A 24,836-nucleotide genomic window follows, 5' to 3' on the forward strand; every position below is an offset into this window, starting at 1 on the left:
TCCTTTTTTTCCATTTTAGTGACAAAAGTCACACGCGGCCTTTACATAAACATGGCCAAGGAGCCACTCTGTCTAAACTCACTTCCCTTGTAGACGCCAGGACTTTCCTCCCCATGGCCCTGACATGCTGGGTGAGGGACAAACACACAAACCCTGCAAAAGAAGAACTGTGCCACCCAACAGCACCCATGCCTGCTGCTCTTGCTCTGGCTAATATTTATCTCCCACCCTTCCCTAACATCTCCCGGGCAGCCCTACACTTAAGTCACTTAAGCGCACAAAAGGTAGGCATGCATACAAAGCTTTCCACTGGTCTTCTCGGGCCGAGGCCCACATTGCCCTTGTCACGCCACCTCCTCCCAAGTGTTTTCTGACCAGCTCTACTCCCAGCCCAACAGCCCAGACAGGCTCCCACAAACAACGTCACAAAGAATCCTGTGGAGAATTTGCAAACACGCAACCTTCCCTTTGCTTGGCCGCCCATGATCCCATTAACTCATCTTGCAGGTCCCACCCAGGACCCCTCACACCGGCGCCAGCTGACCACAGGCTTCAGTTCTCATGCTCCTGCTGAGCAGTAGATTTGAGTCCCAGACGTGCGGCCCCCCAGGAAACTTACCCATCACAAACACACAAATCCATCCACCCTCTGTCCTCTACACAACTGGGCCACACCTCATCAGGACTACAGAAATGGAACTCAGGCGTGATACCTTCTGATTCAAAGGTCCACAACTGCACTCTTCAAATGGGTACATACACCCTACGTTCTGGTGCCCATCGTAACACACACACACACACACACACACACACACACACACACACACTCCACGCCAGCTTTACAGAAAACACTCATAAACATTCATATGTGCAACACAAGACATTCGTACAAGAAAACACAAGCTGGCAAAACTACACACAGAACCCCAGACACCACACTCAAGGTATCTGTCACCTAAAGCCACAGGGCCATATCCTGTAATTCTGTACCAATGAGTACCCCTCCTGGCTTTCTATCTCTGTTTCAGGAAGGGCCCTAGCAGACCCCTCGTTGCCAGACTAGCAAACGGTGGTGCCCAGGAGCAGTTTACCTTGCCCCACAGCACCGTAAGAGGCACAATCTCCAAGACTCACAGCAACAACCCTGCCCCGACGGCGCGGCGGTTCCGGGTCCCTGCTCGCACTGCGCACCCTGTACACCCCAACTCTGGGGCGCCCAGAGGGCCCCACCCCTCCCCCTCTCTGCCTGGCTCCTACGCCATCGCTCTCCCAGAAGCTTGCAGCGCTTGCCTGGGATCACACCCGCCCCACCCCACCCCCAACCTGCCCCACAGAGGGAGGGGGACACTGGGCTGCAGAATTTAACCCTTTATAGGTGGAGTGATTGCGACCCTCTCCCCGGCCCCAGGAGACCGAGTCCCCCAGCCGCGGCTAGCTGGACGCCATACCAGGGCGCCCTAAGTCGCTCCCCAGCGCCGTGCGCGCCCGGGGGCGGGGCCTATTCCAGCCCCCGACCCCTGCGCCCCAAGATCAACCTGGAAGGGGAGCGGTCGCGGGGCGCGGCCCGGGCCCCCGCGGCGCCGGGCAGCGGAAAGAGGGGGCCAAGGTAGTTGGCTCCGGTGCGCCCTAACCCTGCCCGGTTCGCCCCGGGGCCAACCTGACTGCGATGGCGCCGCGTCCGCCAGGCCGGGCTCATCACCGTGGCCGCCCCCGGCCACTCGGGTTTCGCCCTCCTCCAGCTCCGGCTCCAGCTCCTGCCCCGGCCCCCCCCAGCGCCCGGCCCCGGCCCAGCCCCGCAGCCGCCGCCGCCGCCGCTGACATCATCGGCTCCCCCCCGCCCCGGTCCTCCCCCCCCCCCCCCCCCCCGGAAACAGTCCCCCCCCAGCGCCGCTGCTGCTGCCGAGAGGAAGCCAGCGCAGCGCAGCCGACACCAACACTGGGCTCTGGCGTCCGATGGCCTTGGCCCGGTGGCTGCCACACAGGGAAACGAACGACGGAGGGTAGACACCTTGCGGGGCGGTGGCCGGGCTGTACTGCCCTAGACCACTCGCTCTCTGGGAAGGGACTTACCCCCACGTCCGCCCTTCCCTCTGAACACTCTTCACTCCGGAGCGTACATCGCCTAGAGCATGCTGCGTGTGCACATTTGCTCACCACAGGCACGCACACCATACACGTTCTCCCGGGCCACAGACATACAACATGGTAGACTCACAGTTGGGGCCCAGTGGAACCTATAGACCCAGAGTTAGCATCCTTACAGGGCAATAGCCCTGGGGGCCTCCCTCTTCAGGAATGGCTGCGGTCTTTCACCAGACCCACAGGCAAGGAAGGCCCTAACCTGACAGAATGGGTGAGCACATGGATGATCACCAGTACAGATAAACACAAAGCTTGGAACTTGGTCTTAACCAGTGGAAACAACCACTCTGTGTCCTTGCATATAAATGCAGGCCTTGGTGTGGGGCTCCTGCACTAGCTGCACACCATAAGCCTAAGAAACATAAGAAGCTTAAGAAATATAACATACGTAGGAAACATATCTCCTGGAACTAGTCAATGCGAGACATTCTAGCAGATGCCTCCCTGGTGTCTGCAGACATTGTAGAACTCTGGAGCGGCCGTGGCAAGATGAGCTGGCTTGGTGGGCAGACGGTAGGGTGGGATCTCCTGTGGAGTTGGAGGACAACCTAGTCTAAGCAGCGAGTTCTAGGTCAGCCAGGGCTACACAATGAGACTCCGGCTCAAAAATAAAAACAAAACAAACAACCCCCCAAACAGAAACCAAAACCACATCAGCAGACAGAGGAGCAAACTCTCAAAACTCTCCCGGTGGAGCATTGTGGCTCAAGCCTATAATACAGGCCCTGGGCAGCAGGGACAGGAAGATCACTGCAAGCTCCAGGTCTCCTAGCAAGTCCCAAGCCACTCAGACCTATACAGGCCCTGCCACAACCAGTGGGCTTCAGAGATGGCCCTGAGCATGTGGTGAAGGTGGTGGGCGGCCATGTGCTTTATGTGTGCGCGGCCTGTGAGCGTTCCTACGTGACCCTGTCCAGCCTGAAGCGGCACAGCAATGTCCACTCGTGGCGGAGGAAGTACCCCTGCCGCTACTGCGAGAAGGTGTTTGCCCTGGCCGAGTACCGCACCAAGCACGAGGTGTGGCACACCGGGGAGCGCAGGTGAGTGACCGGCGGCAGGTGGACAGGGAGGGGTGGGCAGAGTGTAGGCTCTAGAACGCCGCCCATCCACACTGGGATCGGCTCTTGTCCTGGTGCCAGCTCACTGCTACCACTTGCCTCCTTTCAGCCCCAGTTCCTTCACCCCATGCCAGCATCTTGCCTGCCCAGCCAGGCTTGGTGCTATGGGAAAAGCGAGGATGGAAAGGGAAGTTTGCCCTCAACAGAGAGGACTGTGGGAGTACAGGCCTGCCCACTGGGACTTAGAGCACGCAGAACAGCACCTGCTATCCCCTTAGCATGTTCATGGTGTCGTCTGTACCATAGCAGGCAGTTTGAGGACTTAAATCGATGCCCATTCCCATTTCACAAGAGACCAGCTGAGACGGAGAGTTGAAGCTAGCCAGGGTACTGAGCTGGGCATGCTTCTGCCCCAGAGGCTAGCAGGGCCCAGCCCCCAGCAGGAAGGGAGGATGAAGAGTTTCTGGGGAAGTTAGAAGTTGGAGGGCTGTCGATGACGGGCAAGATGCGGCCCTGTCTTCAGGGCTGTAACTCAAGTGGCTGTTCCCGCCCTGTTCCCTGCTGTCGCGGCCCAGGTACCAGTGCATCTTCTGCTGGGAAACCTTTGTCACCTATTATAACCTGAAGACCCACCAGCGAGCCTTCCATGGCATTAGCCCCGGCCTCCTAGCCAGTGAGAAGACACCCAACGGAGGCTACAAGCCCAAGCTTAATACCCTCAAGCTGTACCGCCTGCTCCCCATGCGGGCAGCCAAAAGGCCCTACAAGACCTACAGTCAGGGAGCCCCCGAGGGCCCTCCTCCTCCACGCCTCCACACACCGGCCCCTGCAGCAATGCCAGCCAGCTCCCCAGCCCTGCCCCCACCCGCCCCAGAGCCTGGCCCTCCCGCCTCGGTCATCACCTTTGCTCATCCTGCTCCCTCTGTCATTGTCCACGGGAGCAGTAGCTGTGGTGGAGCCGGGGGTGGGCCAGCCAGCAAGGGAGGGTCCCAAGCTGCCTCAGTCATCACTTATACGACTCCCCCAAGGCCCCCCAAGAAACGAGAGTACCCACCTCCTCCCCCTGAGCCTGCAGCAACCCCCACCAGCCCTGCCACAGCTGCAGGGCCAGCCTCAGCCACGGACGAGGCCAAGGGCCGAAATCTGCGGGCTGGGAGGGCTCTGACCTACACAGCCAAGCCAGTGGGTGGGGTCGGTGGGAGTGGGGGTTCCCCCCCAGGGACAGGCCGAGGTTCCTCTCAGCTTCAAGCCCCGCCTCCACTGTGTCAGATCACGGTGCGAATTGGGGAGGAGGCCATTGTCAAGCGACGCATCTCAGAAACTGACCTGCGTCCCGGAGAGCTGAGTGGAGAAGAAGTAGAGGAGAGTGAGGAAGAGGAGGAGGAGGAGGAGGAGGAGGAGGAGGAGGACCAGGAGGAATCAAAGGCTGGAGGGGAAGATCAGCTCTGGAGGCCCTACTATTCATACAAGCCTAAGCGGAAGGCTGGAGCGGCGGCCAGCGGGGCCAGCGGGGCCAGCGGACTGCCCCGAGGTCGAAGACCACCACGCTGGAGGCAGAAGCTGGAACGAAGAGCCTGGGAGGAGACCCCATCCGTGGAGGGCCCAGGAGGGCGAGGACGTGGTGAACACAGGCACCGTTGTGGGGACTGTGCCCAGACCTTTGCCACTCTGAGGAAACTGAGGAAGCACCAGGAAGCCCACAGCGGCGGCTCCCACAGCTCCAGGACCGGCAGGAGGTCCTCCACCCGCTTCGCCTGCTCCCATTGTGCCAAGGTGTGCAAGACAGCAGCTGCCCTGAACCGACATGCGCAGAGGCATGCTGTGGAGCGGCCTGGGGGCACCCCCACCCCTGTCATTGCCTATTCCAAAGGCAGCATTGGCACCGGGGCCAGTGATGTCAAGGAGGAGGCCCCCCAAGAGATGCAAGTGTCCTCGTCAAGTGGGGAGGCGGGCGGTGCCAGCGCTGCTGTTGCTGAAGCTCCTGAAACTGCCTCACTCCAGGACCCTGTCATCTCTGGGGGTGAGGAGCCCCCAGTAGCAGCAGGTGGGGGCAGCTATGTGTACCCACCTGTGCAGGAATTTCCCCTGGCTCTGATAGGAGGCAGCCGGGAGCCCAGTGGTGGCAGAGGAAAATCTGGGAATGAGGGGCCAATGGGAGCTTCTGAGGGAGACCGGATGGAGGGGATGGGGACTGCCAAAGTCACCTTCTACCCTGAACCCTACCCACTTGTCTATGGCCCTCAGCTCCTTGCTGCCTACCCTTACAACTTCAGCAACTTGGCCGCTCTCCCAGTCGCTCTCAATATGGTCCTACCTGATGAGAAGGGTGGCGGAGCCCTCCCCTTCCTCCCAGGGGTCTTTGGCTACGCAGTGAATCCTCAGGCAGCACCCCCCACTCCACCAACCCCACCTCCCCCAACTCTTCCTCTGCCAGTTCCCCCCAAGGGAGTAGGGGGACCGGCAGGGGTTGAGAGAACCCAAAAGGGAGATGTGGGGTGAGCACTAAGGCCAGATCCCCCTTTCGCCAGACGCCACCCTCCCTGAGCCCCCACCACTATCAGCTCCCTGGTCTCCCTGCCCCTTGGGAGCCCCATCACATTCTAGTGCAGGGATCGGGGCCCCTGGAGCTCAGGAGTCAGGCTGCTTTGTGTGATTGTAATCTCCCCACCCCCTGAGAAGGGATTTTCAGTGGTTCCCCTCTCAGTCTTTCCAGGGAATGGCCCCTGTGAGGGGAAGAGCCAGCTCCTACCCTTCTCCAGCCCTTGGGGCAACTGAGCAATATTCTTACCTGAATCTTTACTTACAGCCCCCACCAGCTCTGAATGTCTAACCTGCTCCCCTGATTTGTAAACCTAGGGGGAAACCATCTCTCTCACCTAATGATGCCTGCTCGTTCTGAAGCTTTCTCTAAGCCCTTCCCAGATGCTTCCTAGCACATTCCATTCTCTGTGGCCCAGGGCCTGGACCAGACCATTGTGATATCTGACCCACCAGCCTGGAAGCATGGCTTTGGATTCCGTTCTTCCCAAGGGTGGGTTTCTCTGTCCTTGTTTCTTTCCTATTACAACGCCATGCTTCCTTGGCTTCCATGCCTTCGGATCTTCCATATCCCTTCCTGTGCTCGTAGACTTTGGAGATGGCCTAACCCAATCCAGGTCAAAAGGAGGTGGGGGTGTTCCATGGCTGAGCACTTTTTCAGTACAGGGCAGGGAAATCTTGGGCCCTACCTTTACCCCCAAATCCAGTGACTCCAGATTCTTCCAAGACAAAAGAGGTGAATAGATCATATCTCTTCTGGCCTTTAAATGTGGCTTCTTTGGGGCAAAACCAAATTTGAGCCCCAGGTATGAAGCACTCCATATAGGATAAAAGAATCTCCTTTCTCCCTGACACCCCTCCCTCTGGTTTCTTCTAGATTAGACCAAATAGCCAGAAAGTGATGGGGGTTGATGTGTGGGTAAGCCCAAGATTTGCACATAACCTTCCACCCTCCTTACCCTGTCTCCTCTAGTGCCGCTGTCCTCACCAACCACTCCAGATGGTTTTGAGGGAACCATCCTCCTCTCCTGGTGGGCTTTGGGGTATCCCCACCAACTTTGCCTCCAAAATAGCACCTTATACCCCTCTTTGACTCAGTTCCCCACACCCAAAGATCCCAGCCTAGGGATGGGGGTGCAGGGATTTTGAATAGTCCCTAATCCCTAATTTGCACTAGTTAACCCTGGTCAGGGGTCTCTATGTTTCCTTCCAGTGGGGAAGATAAGTATTTGTTCCTACTTCTTGTTGAAAATGGGGCCTCCCTAATGTGTGATTAGGTGGATATTTCCCATATTACCCACCTCCCCTCCCCTCAAAACACAGCAGCTCACAAGGGGAGAGCCAGTTTTGGGGAGTAAATTTGATGTGGGAATTAGAGGAGTATTTACTTTTAAAAGGAGAAAGACTGTTTTAATCAAAGTGACAGCCTTTCTCTCAACTACTGTTTTCTGGGGCCAAGATGGCTGCCCTCTGACCTACTGTGGAGAGGGCAAGATCATGGCTTTTGGAGGAAGGTGATTTTGGAAAGGCCAGGAGCGTCTTCCTGCCCCCCTAACCTCCCTGGTACACAGGAAGGGGGAGGTTTTTGACAGGCTTCCTGAATGTTAATCTCGGAGGGGTCACTCCACTCCTCCTCTGTCTCTTTGCACTTTTCTTGGTCTTGGCCACAGCCTGAGTGAAGAATTTCCTACTGAATGTACCAAGTTCCAGTTTTTAAGGGGGAAAAAGTTTCAAACAGGGAAAAAAATGGAAAAAAAAAAAGAAAAAAGAAAAAAAAATCACTAAAAATTCCCATAAATCTTGTTTCTGGCACTTTAGAAAAACTGCAAAAAATGCATAATAAAGAATACATATATATATCTACACACAAATTATATATATAAATATATCTCTATATACAGCGGAACCACAAGAGAGACTGAGGAAGGCCTGCAGGCAGGGGCAGGTATGACAACAGCCCGTTGCCCTTGGCTAGCGCTCCTCTGAGGAAGTCAGGAGAGTAGAGAGGGTGAATATGGACTGTGGAATTTGAATTTCAGAATAGGTCAAAATTCCAAAACCACAGACCTTTTGGAAGGATTGAGATTATAGATGTTATGTTTTAAATATGGGTAGGGCAATGAGAATAGCTTCCGGGATTTGATGACAAAGTTGTGGTAAAGCAGAAACTTAAAACTATGTATTTGAGCTGGAAAGTTTCAACATTGTGAGTTTCAGGTATTGGAAATTTGGGGTTTTGCAATTTTGTCATTTGAGGATGATCAAGTCTTGTCAATCTGTGCCCTCTTTCCCCATGTTCCCTGGGAAGAAGGGTGATAGAGTGGGAAGACCACTGGTTCTGTGCCATAGCACGAAGATTTAGAATTCTACACTCTAGCTCTATCCGTAGTGAGGACCCAGATTTAGAGAAACTGACCAATATTTATCTCAGATTTGTGTGTGTTTCCGATTCTCTAGGACAATAAACCAACCAGACAAATGAACTGTGTTCACAGTGGGACGCCAGGTGCAATTATTTGTGTGGCTGCTGTGTCGGGGCAGGCATTTGCTTCCCTTGCTCCTAAGGGATCCTGAGACCTGTAGCCTAGGCCCCCTCCCAGGACCGATGTCTAGCAGTTGAGTTGATATGAGGCCTGTCGCTCCAGGTGTTCCACTGTAGTCGTACATCAAGCTCCAGCTCACTGATCTGACCTCCAGGGAGAGACATTAACTCAGGAGCTGGAACTGGAGCTCAGTTGTTGAGTGCCTAGCACGCAGGAAACCCTGGGTTTGTTTCTCAGTCCAACATGGTGGCATACACCTCTAATACAAGCACTTGGGAGGTGAAGGCAAGAGGATCAGAAGTTCAGGGTTATCCTCAGCTACACATGGAGTTCTAGGCTAACCCGGGCTTCACAAGGCCCCTTCTCAAAAATGCAGTGCCCCCTCCTTTAGAAACATCCTCAATGAGTACAAGTGCTAGGCTCAAGACTTCTGTGTCCCAGACTAACCTTTGCCTTAAACCAGGTCCAGCTCTTTTTCTAGTTTGAAGGTACACAGGGCAGAAACTGCATCATGGCCACGAGAGCTCATCCTCACTCCTGTGTCCTCACTGGCTTTGTCTTGCCTGCTGTGTATCTTCGCTGTCATGCAGGGGTAGTTGGGAACGTGAGCAAGGCTGGTCAGGTAGATGGGAGCTTTTGAGGAACTCTGGTGTGAGCTCCCTGGCCAGAGTGGGCAGCCACTGAGAAGCCCTAGCGCGTTGCCATCAACAACAGTAGCGGGTCCTCGTGTTGCTAGTTTTATAAATGTTTTCAAGAGAAGCCTGAAATCCAAATGTCTGTGAAATACACCAATTTTAAAGGTACCAAGCTTCAAATAGTTTTTCCTTTAATTTTATGTGTGAGTGTTTTGTTTGCATGTGGATGCACCACATGTGTACAGTGCCAGAGGAGGCTAGAAAGAGGGTGTTGGATCCCCTGGGACTGAAGTTACATATGTGGGTTCTGGGAATCAAACCTTGGTCCTCTAGAAGAACAGCCAATGCTCTTAACCTCAGAATCATCTCTCTCCAGACCTTAATTCAAATTTAAAATTACACACCTTTAATCCCAGCACTCAGGAAGCAGAAGCAAGTGGATCTCTGAGGCCAACCTGGTCTACATAACAAGTTCCAGGCTAGCTAGCCAGGGTTACATAGTGAGATCCTGTCTCAAAATCAACCAAAACAAAACAAAACACAAAAACAGCCAGTAGGCCATGGTCTGCGTAGCTATAATCCCAGTTACTCCAAAGGCAAGAAAATGAAAGTCTGAGGCTATATAGTGAGTTGAAGGTCAGACAGTACAACTTACTAAGATCCTGTTTCTAAAACAAAACCCAAACCAACAATAACAGACGTGGTATATGCCCATAACCCCAGTACTTGAAAGAGACAGCAGTATCAGAAGTTCAAACTTGTTTCAAGCAACAACAAAACCATTAAATCAAAAATGAAGGAAAAATAAAGGCTGGTAAGTAGTTCAGGGGTAGAGCATGTGCCTACTGTTCTCAAGGCCCTGGGTTCAATTCCAACTACTCCAAAACAAACTAATAAGTACTGTACAAACCCAAGAACATAGACAAAAACAAACAAACCAAACCACACCAAAACCAAAGCCCATCAGTTTCAGAGCTCTGATATATAGGAATTCTCTATGGGTGTATACTATCTGCTTCATGTTACACATACAGAAACGGATTCTGAGCAGTTTAATGGTTTATGTGCCAAAATTAGAGCTTGAATAAGGTTGTGTGAGACAGGGTCTCGCTCTATAGCCTAACCTGGCTGAAACCCACAGCAATCCTGCCTCAACCTTCCAATGCTGGGGTTCTAAGTATGAGCGGTTATGCCTGACATGAATGTGATCTCTCTCTCTCTCCCTCCTTCCCTCTCTCTCCTCTCTCTCTCCCCTCTCATCTAGACTGGTCTTGAATTCAATATGTACCAGATTTTGGCCATGAATTTGTAGTAATCCCCTGCCTCTATCTTCCAAATTCTGGGATTACAGGCACTTACCACCACTCTTGGACCTTGGTTTTCAAAACAGGTTTTCCTGTGTACCCCTGGCTATCCTGGAACTTGCTCTGTAGACCAGCCTGGGCTCGAACTCACAGAGATCTTCCTGCTTCTGCCTCCTTCTGGGATTAAAGGCGTGTGGCCACTACTGCCCGACCACTCCTGGATCTTGAAAAGTTTTGTTTCGGTTTTAATGTTTCCTCATTGCAAATACAGACCTTTTAGAAATACCTTTTCAGTCTGAAGGTGGTAATCATTACAAAAAAATATAGAAAGTTAAAAATAGACGATTTTTACATTCAGTTGTAACCAGTATTTTTTTTTATATTTCCTTCCAGAAATTTTCCCCTCTCTTCATTAAATAAATGTTAAGCACTTATGGGCTAGGACCTGTGTACATGGCTAGGAACATTACAGTAACCAACACATTTCCTGTCCTCAAAAGGCTTACAATCTACTGCTTATAATTCTATTTCATTAGAGATCAAAGCTGTGATATCCAGTGTAGCTTCAAGAATCCAAATCCAAGTGTGCTGGTTCACCAGGCCTGTAATCCCAACATTTGGTAGGCTAAGGAACTAACATTGCTGTAAGTTTGAGGCCAGCCTGGGATACGTAGTTCCCAGCTAGCCTGGACCACAGGGTGAGACCCTGTCTCAAAAACAAAAAACCAAGAAGGACAAAACCCTAAATAATGACATTTCAGGTACATTTAAGGCACCTACCCAGCCCAAGTCCCACTTCAACGCCTTCCCAGAAACTAGATTTTTACAGGAGTTAAGAAGTGGTTACAGCTTGGCGACTGTTGGCAAAAATGGCCCTCCGGTCCTCAGGGAAAAGGTTCAGGAGGGGGCAAATGGTACGTGGCATCTAAGAAAATGACCAGGGTCCCGACGCTTGTGAAAACGATGAATGTCCACAGGAAAAGACGATCCACGACCATGGCCACAAACTGCCAGTCCTCCTGTAGCTAAGGGCAGGCAGAAAAATCAGTAAATAAGCTCCAGGGCTGGAGCCCTGGAAAGCCCACCACCCCTTAAAGCTTCTGCCAAGGTATAGGCAGCTATTTGGAATCTGAGAAAAAAGCAATTTACCCGAGAACCAGGGCACCACCTAGATATAAAAGAGCCGGGCTGGGGATTTATAGCGCAAGGCCCTGGGTTCGATCATCAGCTCCAAAAAAAAAAAAAAAAAGAGCCAGTTGGAAAGCAGGAGGAGGGACAAAACCAAGCACACTTCCAATCAGAAACGGAAGCGGCTGCTGGGGGCGGAGTTTGAGCTTGGGGGTGGAGCCTGCAGCCTCCAACCTCATTGGACTTACAGCGTCGTGGTCCTCCTGTTCCTGCAGCTGTCGGGCCATGTAGCTGATTGAAGAAATGACCTCGCGTAGCTCCCGAGGCAGACCTACAGTCCGCGTTGGGCCATCGATAAATCGTCGCAGGTCCGGGGCAGATAATTCAGGCTGAAACCTGTAAGGGGAGGAACTGCTTAGCCACACCCTGGATTCAAAGAAAACAAGCAGTTCCGGTGGCTTAGCCCCTGCACCAATAGCCTAGTAGTTCTCAAAACCCGAGAAAGCCCTTCCTGATCGCCCCACCAGCACCGACCTCTCCAGACTTTTGCAAATTTCTTGCTCTGTAAGCTTTCGAAAAGCAAGCAGCAGGGCTCCTACAACTCCCAGGATGCTAGACCACAACTATCTTCAGGAGCTCTTCCACGGTCTTCTGGGAGCTGTAGTTCTCCCTTGCCCAAGAGCCTGATGAGTGTAGTTCTTACCTGTTAAGTTTAGGGAAAAGAAAATCACTCGGAGGCTTCCGGATGAAATATTCATCAGTTCCTCGGCCCCAGCCACTTCTTGGAGTAAAAGAATGATGTGGCAGTTGGTCTCTTTCAGGCTTGGGCCTTTTCAGACCCAGGCACGGAGGGAGCTTGTGAATGAAGATCTAGAGAAGTGGCATATTGCAGAGGGCTTTAATGCTTTCAGAGCACAAAGGAAGCAGCTAACTGCCCTACTCCATGTGTTCATGGCCGTGCACGTGCACTCCTGGACCCACTGAGCTACACCGGCAAACGCAACTGCGCAGTTGGCGATGTTTTGTTTTGTTTTTCCAGTTTTCAAGACAGGCTTTCTCTGTGTAGCCTCCAACTCAGCGGTCCGCCTGCCTGTCTCCCAAGTGTTGAGATTAAAGGTGTGGGCCACCATAGCATTTCTGCTTAAGAGATTTGTTTGTTTTGTTTTGTTTTTCAAGACAGGGTTTCTCTCTGTAGCTTTGGAGCCTTTCTTGGGCTAGCTCTGTAGACCAGGCTGGCCTCGAACTCACAGAGATCCGCCTGCCTCTGCCTCCCAAATGCTGGGATTAAAGGCGTGTGCCACCACCGCCCAGCTGCGTTAAGAGATTTTTAATGCGGGTTGGAGAGCTGGCTCAGTGGTTAAGAGCAGCGACTGCTCTTCCAGAGGTCCCCAGTTCAATTTCCAGCACCTCATAGTGGCACATAACCATCTGTTATATGTCCAGTTCCCAGGAGTCTGGTGCTCTTCTGGCTCCCCAGGCATTAGGAATGCATGGTAGTGAATATTCATACACGCAGGCAAAACACTCAAACATTCATACACATAAAATTATCGGGTTTTTTTGTTTGTTTGTTTGTTTGTTTGTTTTTTTAAAGAGCTCCTTTAGGCCAGTAATGGTGGCTCACACTTTTAATCCCAGGATTTGGGAGGCAGAAGCAGGTGCATCCCTGAGTTCAAGGCCAGCCTGGTCTACAGTTGAGTTCCAGGACAGCCACGGCTGCACAGAGAAACCCTGACTCGAAAAACAAAAAACCTCTTTAAGGGGCTGGGAGGTGTCCTGAAAAATTAAGGGTTCAAAAGTCTCCTACCCTGATGGCATCTACCCCTAAGGATGTTCCCCTGGGCCTCTAAGTGAGCAGAATGGATGAAAGGCGTGTTGGATCTCTGAGGTAGTTAGGATGGGAAGGTAAAATAAATTGTGTAATGCTTCACCATCCAGCAGGCTTTTGCACTACACCAGCTGCAGGTGTCCTTAAGGCCTGTAAAGTCAAGTCCAGGCTGGTGGCTGGAGCAGCTTCTGGACACAAAGCCAAACATAAGGATGCTCTTCCTTCCTTCTTTTAATCATCTTTCTTGGTCATTTGCAGGCTGGGTCTTACTGTGTAGCCCAGGCTGGCCTCATCCTTTCCCTCACCTGGTTGACTATAAGATCAGGAAGTAAGACAGGTTGGAGGAGATCGCTCTTACCTGGCGGACCCAAAAGGGCATTTGGTGGGTGTGGGGTGAGCGATGGTGCAAGTTGAGGACCACGACACTAAAGATGACTGAGAAAGTGACGAGGACCATGGTGAACATGAGATATTTGACAATGATGGGAACCGCCAGGGAGGTCTCAGGCACTTTGTCTGCCAGTAGCAGCAGGAACACAGTAAGGGTCAGCAGGGCGAAGATAGAGAGCCCCATCTTCTCTCCTTGGAAGGCAGAGGAGAAAGCAGGATTAGTCTTTTTAAAAAAAAAGAAAAGATAAGAAAAAAAAGAAAGAAAAAGAAAAAAAAACACATTTTATTGTATTGAAACAAAGACTCCTGTGTAGCCCTGGCTGTCCTGGAACTCACTGTGTAGCCCAGGCTGGCCTCTGCCTCCCAAGTGCTGGGATTAAAGACATAGGCTAACACACTACCAGAAGGATTAGTCTTTATCAGAAGGAAGCCTCTAAGGTATCATCAATCTTTGTGTTTCCAACCTAAGGGCAAGCTTTTTGGAAAGTCATTTGCAAATCTCTCTGATGTTTGTTCCTCCAGTCCAGACTTACTTTGAACTTCAGGCTTAAATCCAAATGCCTACTCAACTTTTCTGTTGACATCCCAAACTTAACCTGCCCACAACCGAATTTCCTCTCTATCAAAGCTGTTCTAGCTAGGCTTGGCACAATCCTGTATCCCAACCACTCAAGGCTGAGACAGGAGGATTGCAAGTGTGAAGCCTGCTTCTGGCTACAGAATGAATTCAAGACCAACCTGACTACTGAGTGAGGCAGAGGGCTGGGAAGGGCTGGGGATCCACAAGAGTTGGTAGAGTGCTAGCCCTGCTTGTGTGCTTAAAGCCCCGGGTTCAAGTAAAAACATTTTTTAGAGAAGGTTGAGATATAGCTACCATGTTATTATCTCACTAACATATAAAGCAAATTAGGCCTAGCATGTCATTATAGCAATCCTAGCACTTTGGTTGTAGGGGCAGGAGGATCAGCCAGCTTCAATGACATATTGAGTTCAAGGTCAGCCTGGGCTACATAAACTCTGTCTTAAAATGAGACACACACACCATGGTCTATAAGCCTTTCTTTCTTCTCTTTTGGTTTTTCGAGACAGGGTTTCTCTGTGTAGCTTTGCGCCTTTCCTGGAACTCACTCTTTAGACCAGGCTGGCCTCGAACTCACAGAGATCCGCCTGCCTCTGCCTCCTGAGTGCTGGGATTAAAGGTGTGTGACACCACCGCCTGGCTAGTTATTTTTTATTAATACATGTGTGTGCACTATATATAATCTTTCATGGGAGGCAGAAGTTGCTGTTGGGTGTCTTCTGCCATGACGCTCCACCTTATTTTTTGAGTTAGGGTCTCTCACTCGACCTGGAGCTCGCCAGCCGACTGGCTAGGCAGGCAGTGAGTTCTAGGGATCCCCAGACTCAGCCCCACCGGCAGCCCATGCTGGGTGATAGACAGGAGCTGCTACTTCTTAATTTTTTTTTTTTTTTTTTTTTTTTTTTTTTTTAAGACAGGGCCTCACTATGTAGCCTTGGTGGGCCTGGAGCTCACTATGTAAACTAGACTAGCTTCAGAGACCCTCCCGCCTGTCTGGTGGTGGGGGTGGGAGAGGAGTTGGTGGGGAGGGGAGGGGAGCCGGGATTAAAGGCACATATCACCACACTTGGCTTCAGTGGGGTCTTAAAGTGCAATGATATTTCATCCAAAGAAGTACCTTTTGTGTTTGTTTTGAGATTAATTATTTGCTGTATTGCTTGGGCTGCTCTTGAACTCAGGGCTCTGGTGCTGGGATTAAAGGCTTATGCTACTACATTTGTGCTCTATTTTTTGTTTTTGGTTTTTCGAGACAGAGTTTCTCTGTGAAATAGTTCTGGCTTTCCTGGAACTCACTCTGTAGACCAGGCTGGCCTTGAACTCACAGAGAGCTGCCTGCCTCTGCCTCCTGAGTGCTGGGATTACAGGCCTGTGCCACCACCTGGCCTTGTTGTGTTCTTCTTTTGAGACAGGGCTTCACATTGTAGTCTGGCCTGGAACTTACTACATGTACCCCAGACTGGCCTCAAACTCAAGGTGCTCCCCCTGCCTCAGTCTCCCAAGTATTGTGATTATGGGTACACCACCATGCCCACCTTCTATTTTATTTATTTATTTTTATCCTCCCTGTTTTGTGAATGTAGACATCCTCGCTCTTGAGGGCCTTTGTACTTACTGTCTCCCTACCTGACAAGTTCTCCAGCCAGAAACCTGAGGGCCATTCTCTACCTCCTCAACGTCACACACTCCCTTCTCTTTGAGGCATTTGCTAACATCACACTTTACTCATTTTTAAAATTTTTACTATCTTTTATCTATTTTGTGTGTATGTGTATGTACTTGTGTGTATGTGCACACACACGGGAGAACAAAGAGCCATAGCCCATGAGTGGCTATCAGAGGACAGTTTTCAAGAATAGGTTCTAAGCCGGGCAGTGGTGATACAGGCTTTTGTTTTTTTTTTTTTTGAGCCTGTCCTGGAACTCACTGTAGACCAGGCTGGCCTTGAACTCACAGAAATCTGCCAGACTTTGCCTCCTAAGTGCTGGGATTAAAGGTGTGTGCCAATACCACCCAGCCAATTTTTATTTATTTATTTACTTATTCATTTTTATTCTTTGGTGGTAAGGACCAGACCCAGAGATTCTGCTTTTAAATTGCAGTCTCTGAGGCTGAGGATGTGGTCAGTTGGTAGAGTGCCACCCTAGCATAAGGAAGTCCTAGGTTCAACCCCCAGCACCCCATAAACTGGTGTGGCAATGCATGCCTGTGATTCCAGAGCTCCTGAGACAGAGGCAGAAAGATCAGAGGTTAAAGGTTATCTTAGCTGTGTAGCGAGTTGTGGTCACCCTGGGATACATCAGACTCTGTATCAAAAAAGCCATGCAGCGGCCCTGGTGTGTTTGTTTCATCATATTTTATCTTGGGGGGTTGTGTTTGTAACCATGTACGTGTGTGGGCACAAGTGCCACGGCACGCACAACCCGTCACAGTCTTCTTTCCTTCCATCATGTGGGTTCCAGAGATCAAACTCAGGTTATCAGGCTTGGCAGCAAGTGCCGTAACCAGCTGAGCCATCTCTCTATGTCTGTTTGAATTTTGAGACCAGATGTCACATATCTTAGGCTTGCCTTGAGCTCACAATGCACAGAGGATGACCTTGAACTTCTGATCCTCCTGCCTTCAGTCCCATCCCAAGTGCTAGGTTTTGCTACTATGCCTAGTTTATTCTGTAATAGGTGTTAAAGGCTTCGTGCATAATAGGCAAACACTCTTCCCTGTCAGTTACATCCCCAGCCCTTTTTAAAAACAGGCTCTCACTTTGTAGCTGAGAATGTAGCCCAGGCTAACTTCAAACTCTCGATTCTCCTGTCTCTCAATGCTACTATATAGGAGTCCACCCCCATTTTAATCTTCCCAAACCCCTTCCTATTTATTTTCCTTTTTAGAACTTGTCCAGAAGCTAGGCATGGTAGCACACACCTTCAATCTTAGCACTTAGGATGCAGAGGCAGACAGATCTCTGAGTTCAGGGACAGCCTGGTCTACAAAGTGAGTTCCAGGATTTTCAGGGCTAGAGAGAAACCCTGTCTTGAAAAACAAAACCAAACCAAACAATGATAACCAAAAAAAGTCCTTTTCTAATATACAATGGTAGACATCAGTTTATTGATGGACTCCCCACTAGAATGTATACCCAGGAAGGTCAGTGGTTTTATTTACTGGTTAGTTGGTTTATAGATGGGTTCTGGAGATTGAACTCATGCTTCATTCATGCAAACAAGGTAAAGACTCTGCCAACTAAACTCTATCCCTCGCTACCCCTCCCCCCCATGGAGGGGTGGAATTCAGGGTTTCCAGTATGGAACACTAGCCCTACCCATCCCTGCTCCTGCACTCTACCACTGAGCTACACCCTCAATCCAATTTTACAATTTTTATTCCCTGATGCCTTTGCAGTGCCTAGCACATCACAGAAATTCCACAGATATAGTTGTATGAATGAATGGACCAATCTCTGTAGCTTTTCCAAGAACAATATAGCAATTTGAAGACTCTAAAAATAAAACAGTATACAAAAGTGGCTGATTCTTCCTGTGTCATACAAGAGACCTTACAAATTTCATGAAAGGTATTGAAATAAATAAGCTATAGTGTTCACTCTATTTTGGTCCTATAATATTAGGTTCTAAGATTGCCCTGTTCTAGAAGAAAGTGAGTATATTTGTAAGCAGGTTCTTTTTCTTTTTAACGTGTGTGTGTGTGTGTGTGTGTGTGTGTGTGTGTGCATGTTCCTATCACAGAGCATCTGGAGATGTTCAAGAACAATTTGTGGGTTCCATGTCAGACTCAAGCCCTCAAGCTTGGTAGAAGCATCTTCCCTGGGGAGCCATCATGCTGGACCTGGAAGTATGTTCTTGAACTGCATCTCTCTCCCTTTCTGGACAGAGGACTTGATGCCAGAAATGAGGAAAATACATAATTTTATCTCTTTGTTTTCATATTTGCTTACTTTGGTTTTTTTGGAATATTTTTTGAGACAGGGTCTTGTTTATGAAGACCCTCATAGTCACTGGCCTCAAATTCTTGGTAATTCTCCTGCCTCAGTTTCCCAAGTGCAGGAAGAAAAACACCAGTGGCAAAGTCTCTGAATAAGACTGGTACTGACCTGAATGTGATGCCAGACAAGTGAATTAACTCCCTCAGCCCCTTTACCCTTCTCTACAAAAGGGATGACAATGTGGAACTTACCTGAAAGGTTATTGTAAAGATTAGAATGCATACATGTAATTCAATTGTATTACTTCACATCAACTGCTCAAAAGTAGTAACAGGAAAAAACCCAGCACATTTACATAGATCCAACTAGGTACTGGGTATAGTTTTATTAACCCAGTTAATCTTTAAAATAATTCTATGCAGTAGGGACAGTGGCTGTCCCATTTCCTGATAGGAAACTCAGACACATAGTCATTAAGGAATTTGACCGGGGTTACCCTGTTACTATATTGTACTTCCTTATAGAGAAAAGTCAACTGTCCCCCAGGGGGACAGCCAGTTAAGGCACCAGCTGGTATCTAAAGGGAGGAGGGGGGTTATTTGCTGGGAATGGGAAACAGAAAAGGGGAAGTTGGGAAGTTGGCTTAGCCTGGAGTTTGCTTTGTCATGGACATGGGAGCTCCGGGAATAGGAGGCTAAGATTCTAAAGGGAAGAGGAGAAATGTTACTGGGTGAGGAGACGCCAGCAGCAGAGGGGTGCAGGGCCTGTGCATGGAGGGGCACCTTGGATTGCTGATATCCAATCCAGGATGGTTTGAGTTGGCAAGAAAACCTATCCTGGGGTAGAGAGATGGCTCAGTAGTTCAGAACACTTCCTGCTTGTCAAGACTGGCTTCAATCTGTCAATTTGACACGTGGGAAAAGGAACTTCAGCTGAGGAATCACATGTGGGCATGTATGGGGGCATTTTCTTTTCTTTTTCTTTTTTTTGGGGGTGGGCGTTCAAGACAGGGTTTCTCTGTGTAGTTTTGGTGCCTGTCCTGGATCTCGCTTTGTAGACCAGGCTGGCCTGGAACTCACAGAGATCTGCCTGCCTCTGTCCCCTGAGTGCTGGGATTAAAGGCGTGTGCTACCACTGCCTGGCCGGGGGTGGAAGGCATTTTCTTAATTACTAATGTAGAGGAGCCCAGTCCACTATGGATGGTGCCATTCCTGGGCAGGTGGTCCTCGATTGTATAAAGAAAGTAGTTGAGCCAAGTCAGAGCCAGGCAGCAATATTCCTTCTTGGCTTAACTTAGCTGGAGCTTTAGCCTTGGCTCATCTCAATGATGAACTGTACCTGTAAGTCAAGTAAATCCCTTTCCTCCCATAAACTGGTTTCGGTAAAAGTCTTTTATCACAGCTACAGAAAAGCAAACTACAGGACTGGAGTTCTGATCCCAGGGCTGCCTCAGGAGACTCACAAATGTCTGGAACTCCACCTGCAAGGGATCCAGTGTCCCACTCTGACTTTCATGGGCATTTGTGAGAGTGTGCACACAAACGTCTTTTTGGGGGGAAGGGTTAAGCAGTGCTTCTCCATTTAATAGCATGGCTGTCCTGGAACTTGCTCTGAAGACCAGGCTGGCCTCAAACTCACAGAGATCCACCTGCCTCTGCCTCCTGAGTGCTGGGATTAAAGGCATGTCTCTCTCTCTCTCTCTCTCTCTCTCTCTCTCTCTCTCTCTCTCTCTCTCACACACATACACACACACACACACCTTAAAACCCCCAAAAACAAGGGGGCTGGAGAGATGGCTCAGAGGTTAAGAGCATTGACTGCTCTTCCAGAGGTCCTGAGTTCAATTCCCAGCAATCACATGGTGGCTCACAACCATCTGTAATGAGATCTGATGCCCTCTTCTGGTGTGCAGGTACACATGCAGACAGAATACTGTATACATAATAAATAAATTGATTTAAAAAACAAACAACAAAACGAAACAAGATAACCCAGCCTGGACTAAAGGTGAGGAGGCTGGGCTGACGATACAGAGAGCTGGAACCTCTTGCTGTTTACCTGCATCTGGAGGGAGGTAGAAGACGAAGATGGCCAGGACAGTGATGAGGATGCACGGCGCAATGACATTGACCAGGTAGAAGAGAGGCTTCCGTCGGATAATGAGATAGAAAGTAACTTCCTCTCGATGGCCTTCCTTCCCTCCTCTGGGGTCCCCTGGACGTTGGATTAACCTAGAAGGTTTGTGGATAATCTCCCATTGGCCATTCTCTGGAGGAGGGAGACAGAAGAGGTAAACGCAGGTGTAGTAGCTGTCCTAGTTAGTGCCTAGTGTGGCACACTGCTAGGCAGCCCCCTCTAATAAACAAGTCTCAATTTCCATTTCTGATTCTTTGTTTTTTAATATTATTATAGTGGTGTGTGTGTGTGTGTGTGTGTGTGTGTGTGTGTGTGTGTATATATGTGACACGCCTTTAATCCCAGCACTCAGGAGGCAGAGGCAGGTGGATCTCTGTGAGTTTGAGGCCAGCCTGGTCTACAAAGCAAGTTCCAGGACAGGATTGTTACAGAGAAACCCTGTCTCAAAAAACCAAACCAAACCAAACAAACAAACAAAAAAAAAAAAAAAAAAAAAAAAAAAAAAAAAAGGAAAAAAAGGAAAAGTATCAGGGTCTCTGAATGTAGCCCAGCCTAGCCTTGAATATGCAGCAATCCTTCTGCCCCAGCCTCCCAAATGCTGGCATTACAGAGTTTGAGCTTGGTGCCAGCTTCCATATTTGCAGTGTTGATGGTCACCCCCAACTTGCTGACCCCACCAGGTTACATTGGGCATCGATAACTGTTTATCTATCAGCCTTGGGTGTGAGACCCATGCCCACTCACCAATGAAGGTCCCTTCGTGGATGTAGATTTCCTGCCCGTCCTGTCCATCAGGACCTAGGCCTGTCTTCAGGCTGACCTCAGAGCTGTCATAGCTGTAGGAACTAAACACCATGGTGCAATTCTGCCAGTCAAAGGGGAAGTAGGTGACCTGGGTGGAGGGAGGGGAAGACATTGGAGCTGCCGGAGGACTGGCAAGGGAAGTCTGGGAGGGCACTGGATGTGGGCCACAACAGAGAAGGGATCATCATGGAAATAGCAGAGGGTCACCATGGCAGACTGCACAGGGCAAGGGAAAGTCGGGGTAAACAAGAGGTGACGGTCAGGAGGAATTATGGCACAGGACTGGCAGTAGCTGGGGAGTGGGGTTAGTCTGAGAACAGACAAAGCCTGGAACCTGGATGCTGCAGCTGCTGCGATACAGGCCAGGGGGTTGCCAGCGCACGGAGCCCTTGAAGGATACCACGACATTAATGTCCAGAGCAACGTCAAAATTTCCGTCATTGCTGCAGGAAAGAGATCTTTTCATAAGGGATCCGGATCTGACCACCGGAGACCCTCCCCCACCACAACACGCCCCCACGCCCCCACCCCTCACCTCCCCCGCCCGCCCCGTGGGCCCCCCACCCCTCACCTCCCCCTCTCCCCCTCCACCCACACCTCACTTCCCCCCCCCGCCCCCAACACCTCACTTCCCCCACGCCCCCCCCCCCCCCCCCGCCCCCCCGGCCCCCCCCACCTCACTTCCCCCTCCCTCCCCCGCCCCTCCCCTCCCCACCCTGCCCCCCACCTCCCCCGCCCACCCCTGGGCCCCCAGCCTTTGGAAACACTCTACTTGTTCAGCAGCACCACATCAGGGAGCCAGACAGAGTCAGCGGTGATGCGGAGAGATTCGATGCCATCGTACTCTGCGGGATCCCAGCTTAACCTGTAGTCTGTCCACTCCTAGGGAACCAGAGGCTAAAGGGCTGTTCCCTAGAGGCCAGGGAGAGACTCGGGGTGTCTGAGAGGGTGCTCAGGGAGAGTGTGCAAAGGGAGTAGCTCAGCTCTGACCTCTGGGTCAAGGGGAAAGGGGCTGGCTCTGCCTTCAGTCTCTGGGATTCACATCAACTTGGTTCCTTCCGCCTGCACTGAACTCTACTTTTTCAGTCTCTAAAACCAAAGAGGGGGCCTGGAGAGATGGCACAGAGGGTAACCGCACCGGGCTACTCTTCCAGAGGACCCAGGTTTGATTCCTAGCTCCTACAAGGAAGTCACAACCGTCTGAAATACTAGTTCCAGGGGCTCGGACGCCCTCTTCTGGCTCCCACAGGCACTAGACTCGCATGTGGTGCAGGCACATAATCAGGCAAAGCACCCATACCCATAAAATAAAAATAAAACAAGTTGGGGGCTGGAGAGATGGAGAGGTGGCTCAGAGGTTAAGAGCACTGACTGCTCTTCCAGAGGTCCTGAGTTCAATTCCCAGCAACCACATGGTGGCTCACAACCATCTGTAATGAGATCTGGTGGTCTCTTCTGGTCTGCAGACACATACAAACAGAATACTGTATACATAATAAATAAATCTTTAAAAAAATAAAACAAATTAAAAAGTAATTGAAGAGTACTGGCCATTCTCTACTACAGTGGTTTTAAAACAGCAGTTCATGGACGGCCCCTTACAGGATGAGAATTCAAATTAATGACGCCAAACTTATGTTTTAAACAATTAGGAAGGAATTGTTTACAGAAGCCTCTGTTTTGGTTATTTTATATATATATGTGTGTGTGTGTGTGTGTGTGTGTGTTTTATGAAATCATTATGCAAAAAAAAAAAAAATCTTACTGGGCTGAGCATTCAGGAGATTAATATAAAGGTGGCGGGGCCCTTCCCTAACCCGCAGGGTCTCCATACCAGGTCTAAGTACACCTTCGTGCTCATCTCTTCATCCTTCTCGTTCTAGAAGGGGAAAATTTAAGGCAGAAAGGAAATGACGTGGAAGACATGAGGGCTGGGGCCACTTTCTCACAGAAATCTACCCCCTTTCTCGAAACTGCACCTTCTTGGTTGCAAACCCCATCTCGTAGAAGTTGAGTGGGGATCAGCCCTGCCTCGAAACACCAGATCTTGACGCCTTGCCTTTTACCTCCGGGTTCACTCACGGGCCACACCCAGTGTCTAGTCCACACAACCCTGAATCTCCGCCCAGGGCTGTTCCATGACTCCCTGAGCACCAAGCTCTGCTGGACCCCCGCTAGCGTCCCATCCAACATGGCCACGCCCGTAGGTCCGCCCCCTAGCCGGTCCTTCTGCCTCAGCCCCGCCCCAAACCCCGCCCACAGGCGGGTTCACAGAGCCGTATTCGGGGCCTGTCAAAGCGGCCACGCCCACGAACGCGTTCATTGGTCCCGTTTTCCACCCAACCTTCGCCAAAGGCCTGTCCATCTCCCGACCTAAGCTCGCCTCAGACCCCGCCCCCAGGCGGGGGTCCCGCCTAGAGCCCCGCCCCCAGGCCGCCCCGCCCGGCGCCCTCCCCCGCAGCCCGCCCGCCCTCCCGCCCTCACCAGGCTGATGAGCTGCGCCAGGGTGAGGCCAATGCTGACCCCGACGCGGTCTCCCACCTCGCGCGCCGGCCGCACCGAGTTGTCGTAGCCTGAGAAAAGTTTCTCACGCAGCCGGCCTTCGGCTTCCGACCCGCGGGCGCCTGGCGAAGGAAAGCACTTAAGGGGCGCTCGGGGGGCTGGCCGCGAGCATGGCCCCTGCCATTGCCTCCTCGGGGCCCAGACTGACTTACCTGGGGCGAGGGCCGCCCCGAGCACCCCCAGCAGCAGCAGCAGCAGCGCCCCTAAGGTCATGGCTCTGCCGCTTCGCTCAGTGAGTTTGTCCCGAGAGCGGCCGAAGCGGCCAGGACGGGGGAAGTGACGCGGCGCCCAGGAATGTGCACCTGTTGTCGGGGGGACCAGCCGCCAGCCCACCCGCCCCGCCCTCTAGGCTCGGTCCCGCCCGGAGCAACTGCAGGCGCCCTCCACTCACAAATGGCAGATAACACTCGGGTTGTATAAACCATCTTTAATTAGAGAAAGCATGGAGACCCAGTCCCCCGAGGGCAGAGCCAGGAGATGGGCGGAGCCTGAGCGGGGTTTGAGTGAAGGAAGGGGGGGGGCATCTCTTGCAACAAGCCAGAAGTGAAAGGGCCTGAGGAAAAGTGACCTGCCTTTGAGCACTAGCCCCGCCCTAGGACCTCCGAAGTCCTCTCCACCTGCATCTGCTAGACTCGGGATCTAACCCCTGTTTTACCAGAGGGTCCCCATTTTCAGGTCCTTTTTGGGTACTTAAAACCCAGCTGAGGTTATAAGCTGTAAGGTAAAGTAAATTCTATTTAATTAGAAGCTCTGGGGATATATGAGGTCTGGGAGCCCAAGAGGCCCCTCATTTCCTAGGCCTGACCTGTAGGAGGGAGACGCTGGACTTATTGCTGAGTTGGGGGGGTCTCCTTGCTGGGAGGGGGAAATCACGGCTGTCCCTATTTGTCCTTTCTTATTCTAGAGTTATTATCCTTACAGACCTCAGTTTTCTGTGGATGTTTGAGATAGGGTCTCATATAGCCCAGGCTGGTCTTGAACTCCCTATGTAGCCCAGGCTAGCCCTTTATTCCCAATTCTCCTTCCTCCACCTCACAAATGCACCACACCATATCAAGCAAAGGACCTCAGCTTTAGAAGGGACCTGGAAGGAATTCCTTCTGAGGTAGCTAAGTGTTCATGTCTCCCCAAAGCAGACACAAATTCAATCAAAACATGCCATTTTCCTCCTCTGAGCTTCCCCACTATGGGCCAGGTATATTCTTCCAGAATTCCTGCACCTTTCGCTAGACTCTGTTTCCCTGGCAGAAC

General features: G+C 51.0%; 3 protein-coding genes across 4 annotated transcripts in view; 1 reads left to right on the forward strand and 2 right to left on the reverse strand.

Moving 5' to 3' along the window:
- The window catches only part of LOC118588682 (zinc finger and BTB domain-containing protein 4-like), a 5,662-nt gene extending 3,867 nt beyond the window's left edge, over nucleotides 1–1,795 (reverse strand). Inside the window, exon 1 of the mRNA XM_036195244.1 lies at nucleotides 1,658–1,795. The gene's annotated coding sequence lies outside the window, so the exon portion shown is untranslated. The remainder of the gene's footprint in view (nucleotides 1–1,657) is intronic.
- LOC118588683 (zinc finger and BTB domain-containing protein 4-like) lies at nucleotides 1,667–9,084 on the forward strand. The gene is made up of 5 exons (XM_036195245.1): nucleotides 1,667–1,842; nucleotides 1,886–2,030; nucleotides 2,294–2,353; nucleotides 2,944–3,182; nucleotides 3,776–9,084. The coding sequence occupies exons 1-5, from the start codon at nucleotides 1,667–1,669 to the stop codon at nucleotides 5,697–5,699; spliced, it is 2,544 nt and encodes an 847-aa protein (XP_036051138.1). The 3' UTR covers nucleotides 5,700–9,084.
- Nucleotides 9,085–10,366: 1,282 nt separating this feature from the next.
- Nucleotides 10,367–23,871, reverse strand: Chrnb1 (cholinergic receptor nicotinic beta 1 subunit). Of its 2 annotated transcripts, XM_036195934.1 has the most exons (11): nucleotides 23,738–23,871; nucleotides 23,508–23,647; nucleotides 22,858–22,902; nucleotides 21,796–21,905; nucleotides 21,358–21,466; nucleotides 20,964–21,111; nucleotides 20,142–20,351; nucleotides 13,535–13,758; nucleotides 12,052–12,218; nucleotides 11,597–11,744; nucleotides 10,367–11,245 (listed from the first exon to the last, which is right to left on the reverse strand). In XM_036195934.1, exons 1-11 carry the CDS (start codon nucleotides 23,796–23,798, stop codon nucleotides 11,105–11,107), a joined length of 1,503 nt encoding a protein of 500 aa, XP_036051827.1. In that variant the 5' UTR covers nucleotides 23,799–23,871; the 3' UTR covers nucleotides 10,367–11,104. The 2 variants fall into 2 exon arrangements, with proteins under 2 accessions (XP_036051827.1, XP_036051826.1); XM_036195933.1 differs by having other exon boundaries at nucleotides 23,508–23,871.
- Between the last annotated feature and the right edge of the window lie 965 nt (nucleotides 23,872–24,836).

The sequence above is a fragment of the Onychomys torridus genome, chromosome 8 (genome assembly GCF_903995425.1).
Source record: "Onychomys torridus chromosome 8, mOncTor1.1, whole genome shotgun sequence".
In the NCBI taxonomy this organism is placed as follows: Eukaryota; Metazoa; Chordata; class Mammalia; order Rodentia; family Cricetidae; genus Onychomys; species Onychomys torridus.

Bases quoted from the DNA above. Each gene is read 5' to 3' on its own strand.
- LOC118588683 (XM_036195245.1), top strand. From the start codon at position 1,667: ATGGCGCCGCGTCCGCCAGGCCGGGCTCATCACCGTGGCCGCCCCCGG. The intron at 1,843-1,885 runs GTCCTCCCCCCC...GTCCCCCCCCAG, and splicing joins ATCGGCTCCCCCCCGCCCCG to CGCCGCTGCTGCTGCCGAGA. The intron at 3,183-3,775 runs GTGAGTGACCGG...GTCGCGGCCCAG, and splicing joins TGGCACACCGGGGAGCGCAG to GTACCAGTGCATCTTCTGCT.
- Chrnb1 (XM_036195933.1), bottom strand. From the start codon at position 23,798: ATGACCTTAGGGGCGCTGCTGCTGCTGCTGCTGGGGGTGCTCGGGGCG. The intron at 21,906-22,857 runs GTATGGAGACCC...CTGGTTCCCTAG, and splicing joins CGAAGGTGTACTTAGACCTG to GAGTGGACAGACTACAGGTT. The intron at 20,352-20,963 runs GTGAGTGGGCAT...TCCCTCCTCCAG, and splicing joins CCACGAAGGGACCTTCATTG to AGAATGGCCAATGGGAGATT.